This window comes from Dendrobium catenatum, unplaced genomic scaffold (assembly GCF_001605985.2).
Source record: "Dendrobium catenatum unplaced genomic scaffold, ASM160598v2 fragScaff_scaffold_264, whole genome shotgun sequence".
NCBI lineage: Eukaryota > Viridiplantae > Streptophyta > Magnoliopsida > Asparagales > Orchidaceae > Dendrobium > Dendrobium catenatum.
Window position 1 is genome coordinate 1,181,925 of NW_021318726.1, and position 8,617 is coordinate 1,190,541.

The 8,617-nt window shown below is 38.2% G+C and overlaps 1 protein-coding gene across 1 annotated transcript; it reads left to right on the forward strand.

Annotated features, from left to right (window-relative positions):
- The first annotated feature begins 556 nt into the window (after positions 1 to 556).
- On the forward strand, positions 557 to 8,521 carry LOC110099141 (nudix hydrolase 15, mitochondrial-like). Its single transcript, XM_020826220.2, has 4 exons — positions 557 to 912; positions 1,031 to 1,173; positions 1,290 to 1,409; positions 8,270 to 8,521. The coding sequence occupies exons 1-4, from the start codon at positions 567 to 569 to the stop codon at positions 8,519 to 8,521; spliced, it is 861 nt and encodes a 286-aa protein (XP_020681879.2). The 5' UTR covers positions 557 to 566.
- Positions 8,522 to 8,617: the final 96 nt, after the last annotated feature.

Consider the following 8,617-nt stretch of genomic DNA (forward strand, 5'->3'; position numbering starts at 1 on the left):
GTAATCATATTATGGCTTATATTGTAACTATCATCTGAATAATAACCCGAGTTGTAGGGCTGTCAAAACTGGTTGATGGACCAAATTCAATTCTGAATTGAAATTGACCTAATATGAAGCCAATGAACCCGAGCTTGAACCCAACCCATTTAATAAATAAGTCAAAAACATCAACCAAAATCTGACTCACTAACAAACCAAATAACTTGAAGCCAACCACTTAACCCGTTTTGGTTAGGTTTTTGACAATTTATTAATATAATGGTTACTATATTTAATTAAAAAAATTTATATCTATAAATAAAAAAATATTAAAAGAGTCATCTTTGAGTAAAAAATGGGTTAGCATACAAGCAAAACCCCATCCATTAATTAAATTAGTTAGAAAACTCGACCAACCAATGAGTTTAAATCAGAATTTTTTATATGAAATTGGATGATTTATTGAGAAGAATATATTTTCATACCTATTTAATTTTTAGAACTTTCCTCGGAGAACGTTGGAAATTAAAAAAATATATATATAGAAAAACATCCAAATCCTTGTACCGCAAAGGCAGTCTTAGATGATAGCAGCAAGTCTGCGAAGTTTAGTCATGGCCGCCTCCAGCAACTCCTACTCTTACAATCTCATTGGGCCAACCCGCAACCTAAACAACCTTATCCAGCAACTCCGCCTCTACAAAGCCCCGCGCTTCGGCGGCGGTGTCAGCGATGAAGACGACGAGGTCGACGAGAGGGGAAAGGTTTTCTCCCAAATGGGCCTTGGTGAATCCGCCATGCGACCCATGCCTCCCGCTTTCAAGTCCCAAGACAAGCGAGCCGCGGTCCTCGTCTGTCTCTTCGAAGGCGATCACGGCGACCTCCGCGTCTTCCTCACCAAACGCTCCTCCAATCTCTCTTCCCACTCCGGTCGTCTCTCTCTCTCTCTCTCTCTTTCTGCTTTTTCTCCTCCATTCCTCTTTCGAGATCTGAGTTTAGGGTTTTCAAAGGCGACGTTCTTCCGCCTATTAACGGATCTTAGATGCAGGTGAGGTGGCACTGCCGGGCGGCAAAGCAGACGAAGGCGACGCCGACGACGTAGCAACGGCGTTGCGAGAAGCTGAGGAGGAGATCGGGCTAAATCCTTCTCTAGTGAACGTCGTCACAGTCCTCGAGCCATTCTTGTCCAAGGTACAATTAATCCCGAAATTCCTTTGGGTCGGGTTCGTCCATAAGACTCTCAATTCTCTCATTTTTGCCATGAATTCTCTTCAAACTCTAAACGCATTTCGTCGTTTTCTTTGCAGAAACTTCACAGAGTAGTTCCTGTGATTGGGATACTCTCTGATTGGCGATCATTCAAACCTGTCGCCAATGTTTCAGAGGTGGAAGCAATTTTCGATGCGCCTTTAGAAATGTTCCTGAAGGTTTGCTCCAATGCACTTAACAAAATTCAACATTTACAAACCATCTGCCTCTCTTTGAGATTATCAACTGTTTGTATGCCTCAATTATTTGTGTTCTAATTATATTAATCATAGAGTAATTGTTCATCTCAATAATTCTTTTATTTTTTATTATCATTAATTATGTATTAAATTCTTTCTCATTTGTAGATCTCATAATTGATAATTAGTATCTAGAAATCTGTACTTTTTCCTACAATTTGAAACAAAAATAAATTAAAATTTCTCTCATATTATCTCTCAATGTGTTAATAGTACATTTTCTCAATAAAAATGATTTCATTGTCTATCTTCCTATATTAGTATTAATTCTATTGTGGAAGTTTTTAAATGGATCTTCACGCATTTATGTTTCATTTTGGATAGTTTTTCATTGTTTTATTTTTCAGATTATAACCACAGAAGAAAAACGGGAGATATTTTAGGAAAGTGCGAGGCGATTTTGCTCTGCTAGGGTTTCCTCGCTTTTTTCGCTAAGTTTCTCCTCCGCCGCCGCCCCTCCGGCTCTGCCGGAGGCTTCTTCTGCATGGAGACTTCTCTCCAAGGCTCGGATTTTCCTCCTCTTTCTTCATCTGGTGCAGCTGCCCAGGTTACCTTGCGCAACTGGAACCAGATTTTTGCTCCGGACGCCTCCTCTGTTCCTAAAGTCTTCAGCTTTTCTCACCACCCTTCAGAGCCTGATATTATTCCCTTCTCTAATGAGAAACTTACTGAGGGCGGCGAAGATTGGAATCTGTGTCTGGTAGGTTACTCTATCGGGAGAAGACCTTACTATGAAGCTCTGTTAGGAGCGATTAACAAAACATGGTCGCTTAAAGGTGCACTCCAGCTACTCTCGCTTAGTGATGGTTTCTTTCTTTTGCGGTTTTCCTGCGTTGAAGACTTTGACATGGCTTGGTCTAAAGGGGTTTGGTTTCTACTTGGGAAGCCGTTTGTTCTTCAAAAATGGCATCCAAAGTTTAAACCGAAGCGTGAAAATTTTTCATGGGTTCCTATCTGGGTTAAAATACATGATTTGCCGCTGGCTTGTTGGAATTCGGAAGGGATCTCTAGAATCGCTAGTAAAATCGGTGTTCCGTTGGCTGCTGATCATCTCACGGAGCAAAAGACCCGGTTGACTTTTGATCGTGTATGTGTGCTTGTGGATTGCAACGCATCATATCCTGACGTGATAAAAGTTTCTCTGGATGGCGATGTGGTTGATCTAAAGGTACAATACGAATGGAGGCCGGTACCTTGTGAGCACTGTAAGTCTTTAGTTCATTATTCTGCTTCTTGTCCTACGAATCCTTCCACGGTAGGGACGGATTCTAGACCAAATTTTCCGAAAAACCGTGGAAGGAGTAGCAGTAAAAAACCCGTAAATCGCATCCCTTCAAGACCTCCTTCATCCTCGAGACCCCCACGATCAGACTCTGTTTTGAAGGATAAAGTCTCTAATTCTACAGCAGATAATATAATCTGTGGTTCTATCCCTCTTCACACCAATAGCACACTCTCCACAATCTATGATTAATAAAGATAAAGCCCAGATTTCTTCTAAATCCGTTGAGAACCAACCTTTTGCAAAGTCACCACAATCAGAACCTCACAAGGATGATCCTATGCTTGAAGTCTTAGTAGCTAATATTCCAAATTTGAACATTCCTACTGAAGAAGTTTCTGAATCTTCAACATCTCAGTTAAACAACTCTTCCAAACCTATTTCGAGCATCACGTCACCCAATAAATTTGAGATCCTTAACTCTCAATATGAACTGGAGTCGCAAGACTGTTTGGCAGAAGGCTCTTATGAGGTAGGAACTTCACAGAAACAGTTGGGTAAAAGCAAAAAACAAACTACTTCTGATAATTCCAAAAAATCTGCAAAGGGAAAGCAGAGTAAAAAATCCCAATCTCAAACCAATAATTAAATGTCTCTATCTTCCATAGGTGTGTGGAATGTTAGAGGTTTTAACCGGCTTGAAAAAGTCCTTAGTTGTAAAAGGCTTATTAATTCTCATAAGCTTGATCTATTTTGTCTGCTGGAAACTCGCATTCATGCCCCTTCTCTTCAGGACCCCTTTTTTTATTCCTCCCACCAACTGTTTTCAAATGAAGCCAGTGTTCATAACTTTAATCTATCTGCCTCTGGAAGGATCTGGTTCAAATGGGATGCCAATAAGTTAAATTTTACTCCTTCTCTCATTACCCCGCAAATGATAAATGGGACGGTTACTGTTGGTAATCTCATTCCTTTTCAGATTTCAATAGTTTATGCTTGCAATAATGCTTCTGACAGGAAAGATCTTTGGTCTTCTTTAAATATGGTAGCTCCTTCCCCTGCTATGTCATGGGCTATTTTGGGGGATTTTAACTGTTGTAGGTATGCTAATGAAAAATCAGGCGGCTCTCCTATTCATCATTCCAACCTGGTTGATATTAATAGCATGATATTTGCTAATAGTCTAGTTGACTTGCACTCAGTAGGTAACTTCTACACTTGGTATAATCAGCAAGTTGATAACCCCATCTTCATTAAACTAGACCGTGTCCTTGTTAATGAGGAGTGGGTAGAGAATTTTCCCAATGCTTACTGCTCTTTTCTGAACCCGTCCTGCTCGGATCACTCTCCCATTATCTTGCAAGCTGGAAGGTCTACTAAGTCTCATCACCGGTTTCTCTTTAAGAATTACTGGACTAATCTTGATAGATATTGGGTTTCTATTTTAAATGCTTGTTCTTTGCCTTTAATAGGTAACCCTTTATCTCATCTCTGTAATGTCCTCAAAAATCTAAAAGGTGATATTAAAAAACATAATTGGGCAAATGGTAACGCTCTTAATCTTCAGTTAGATCATCTTCATGTTAAGCAGCAAAACATTTTAGATCTTATTATGGAGAATCCATCGGATGATGCTCTTAGTTTTTTCCCTCAAAGACATTAACTTAAAAATCTCTGATGTCTCTACTAATCATGCTAGCTGGATTATTCAAAGAGCAAAGCTCAAATGGCTGCAACATGGTGAAGATGATCTTAAATTTCTTTACGGGAAAATTAGGAGCCGTATGAGTAGCTCTAAATCTTTGGTGAATTTATTTACCTCTAATCCGAATATTACCAAAGAGGATGTGATTAAATCCATAACAAACCACTTTCAGGATTTGTTTAATCCTCCTCCTCCTCCTGGCAGAGATTTGGATTCCTTCCCCATTGGAGATCTGATTCCTGATTACTACTCTAACCTGCTTGTTTCTCCGATCTTGGATGATGAGATTAAAGCAGTTGTTTTCAAAGGCTCCTCTAATTCTTCACCTGGGCCAGATGGTTTCAATTATCACTTTTACAAAACTGCTTGGCACATTATTGGTCCCCTTGTTTGCAAAGCCATTAGATTCTTTTTTATTAAAGGGTATCTTCCCAACGGTATTAAAACTACTGCTCTTGCTATAATTCCAAGACATCGAAATGCTGCCTCTATCTCTGATTATAGGCCCATCTCTCTTTGCAACACCCTTTATAAAATTATAGCCAAGATAATTGCTGGTAGAATGAAACCTATAATGCCCCTCATAGTCAAAGAAACTCAAGCTGGATTTGTTAAGGCAAGAATTTCGACTGATAGTATTCTTCTGGCCAATGATATTCTCTCTTTGGTCAATAAGGGTGGGGCTGGCAACATTTTTTGTGCTAAATTAGATATCAAAAAAGCCTTCGACACTGTTTCTAGAGAATTTCTTTTGGCTCGTATGCATCATAAAGGGTTTCCTAAGTCTTTTATTAACTGGATTAAGGCGTGTATCACTAAAGTTAACTTCTCTGTTATCATTGATGGTGCACTGGAAGGGTACTTCTCCTCTTCAGCTGGTCTTAGGCAAGGGTGTCTCCTTAGCCCTTACCTTTTTTGCATCGTTATGGATGCTTTGTCCAATTTACTTGATGAAAGAGGTTTTAAAGGTTTCAAAACTGATAACTATCACCTCTCTCACCTTCTGTATGCGGATGATGTGTTAATTTTGGGTGATGCTACTATTGAAAACTGTAATATCCTCTCTTCTGTTCTTAAAGAGTTTGCAAATGCATCTGGGCTTCATATTAATTATGATAAATGCTCTATCATGTTCTCTAAGAGTCAAAGAAATCAAGAAATGCTTTGTCAAGCTCTCTCTATTATGAATGTTAGCACTAAGTTAACTTATCTTGGCATTCCCATTTCTTTTACTAGATTAAAAGTTGAGGATTTTATGCATCTGATGGATAAACTGCACAAAAAATTCACCGGGTGGAAGGCTAATTTATTATCTTTTGCTGGTAGATTACAGTATTTAAAATTTACCATTCAGAACACCATTGCCTATTGGATTAGAGGTTCTATTATACCTAAAACCATTTTTAAGTTTTTTAGAAAAACTTGTTCCAAATTTCTGTTTTTTGGGGGCATTACCAGCCTTAAAAAACTACAAATGGTTTCTTGGGATAATGTCTGCTTGCCAAAACAGAAAGGAGGATTGGGTATTCCTTCTATAGCTGTCATTCAACATGCTTTTAACTGCTCTGTAATCCAGCGTATGTATAATTGTCCGTCGCCTCTTTCCACCTGGTTATTGGCTCATTACACATCGCCTTGGAAACCCACTGCTCATAAGGACAGTAAATTCTGGAAAAATGTCTGTAAGACTGCTGCAAGTATAAAGAGGAATTTCAAATTTGTGATTACCCCTAATGCACCAATTTCTGTGCGTTGGGATCACTGGTGCTGTAATACTACCCTGGCTGAATATGTGGGTGGTATATCCCTGGATAGCTTCATTTTTCCTTATCTAAGGAATTATATAGCCAATAATAACTGGGTTTTTAACATCAATACTCCTCAGATTTTGAAAAATGCTGTTAGCAACTTTAAAATTCATGAGAATGAGGGTCCTTGTTTGCTTTGGAAGGACTGTGCTCATCCTAAATTTAGAGACTATATCAAGGATTTTTACTCTGATTTACCTGATAAGAATTGGCACAATTTTGTTTGGCACAAAAAGGGAATGCTTAAACATTCGGTTTATGTGTGGCTTGCTTTGGTTGGGGGTTTGAAAACACAAGATGCCTTAAGGTTGAGGAACATTAATGTTCCGGTGGATTGCTCTCTGTGTTTCTCAGCACCTGAAACTATAAATCATATCTTTTTTGACTGCCCTTACTCCTTTACAATCCTCAGCTCTATTATTCCTGGTAGTAAGAATTTCTTGTTACGGCCTACTATTTTGCAATTGTTTCATTAGATGAAAATTGAATTTTCTGGATCTCCAAACACTTTGATTTTCTACCTATTGGTGGTTTGCACATTAATCTACCATACCTGGAGGGAGAGAAATAATAGGAGATTTGGTAGTGATGTTCGAAGTGCCTCTTCTCTAAAGTATCATGTGAAAAAAGTGGTTGTTAGCAGAGCTTGTAAATGGAGAATCTTTGATGAGCAGCTGGAGAAATTTTAATCACAAAGACCCTTTTTACCTGAAGGTTGCTGGTGGGCTGGTTCTTTAACCAGGACAATGATGAAGCTCCTATTACAACATATTCTTTCCCCTTGGAAGGTCTTTGGGCAACCAGGGGAATCATCTTTCGGTCCTCTATTATCTCTCTGAGTCCTGGTTAAATGTATATTGGAGCTGGATTAATTTTAATAGTGAAATCTGGTTGGTTTTTTCTGCTCTTTGCCCGGTTTGGAGCTCTGGAGTCTCGTGATGCTGATGCAGTTTCTTACTGGTTTAATCAAAATTTTTGAATGTATACTGGAGCAGGATTAATATTATCAGGTGCTGTATGATTCTCAATTGAAACTGTATCCTGCAGTGTCTTGCTCTCTCTGTTTTTTTTTCTCTGTCTTTTCAGGAATCACTGCTTTAGTGTAATCTGGATGGTTTCTTCTGCTATTTGACCGGATCGGACCTCTGAAGTCTCGTGATGCTGTTGCAGTTTCACAATGGTTTAATCAAAATTTTGAATGTATATTGGAACTGGATTTATATTAGCAGTGCAATCTGGATGGTTTCTTCTGCTCTTGGGCCGGTTCGGAGCTCTGGAGTCTCACGATGCTGATGAAGTTTCACACTGGTTTTATAAAAATTGTTTTGAATGTGGTGTTTGGTTAGAAGAGTTTCTTTTGGATTGTCAACATTGTATTTCCTTTGACTTTTGTTGGTTTTATATCTTTGAGGTGTTTTCTTGTCCCTACATAAGTTTTTTGTTTTATGCTTATGTATGGTAGTTTTTGTTGTTGAACTCTTTGTGTTTTTGTAATCTTTTATTCATCAAAAAAATTGGGCCATGGCCCCAAAATTTCCCAAAAAAAAAAAAAAAGATTATAACCACAATTTCTATTTAAATACTTTTTTTTTTCTTTTTTTTTCAAAAGCCTTCTGTGTTTAGAAACTGTTTTTATAATTTTTTTCAAAAAATTTCTTTCCCCACAACAAATTTATAACAATATTTAAAAAAAACTTCCTGAACCCTAAATCCACGATTTTGTTTTGGCCATTGCTTTTTTATTGTTTTAGAAAAAAATTGTGCTAGAAAACTGTTATATGAAGCAGTAAAAGAACTGTCTCCAACAAATAAGAAAAAATATTCTATGCAGATCCCAGATGGTGTCCAGAGACCAACAAGAACATGCCACGTCACTATTTTGTTTGGTACCGGTGCTCGGTACTATGTGTACCAGGTGATGTAGCGTGTTCTGGTTGGTCTCCGGACCATCCGGTGTTCGCACATAATAATTTCTTCTCAAACAAAACCTATATCTCAAAGTCAAATAACTCATATTTTCCTATCTTTTTTTCAATGGGAACAGGATGAGAACAGGAGAGCAGAGGAGCGGGAGTGGATGGGGGCCAAGTATCTTATACATTTCTTTGATTATAAAGCTGATGATCAAAAGTATTTGATATGGGGTATGACTGCTAGCATTTTAATTAATACAGCTTCAGTAGTGTATCAGCGGCCACCATCCTTAATTCTAGCTCAATCAATAGAGGACTTGCATATTTTGACCTCATGGTTTCTACACCTTTATTATTTTCTTATCCTAACCCCTCTCATGTAACCAATGGGAAACTCCTAACCACTAGCGTGAAACAATATTGTTGCCACAGTAATCAATATCCTTTACATAACAGTCCCCTTCATATAAATAAATAGC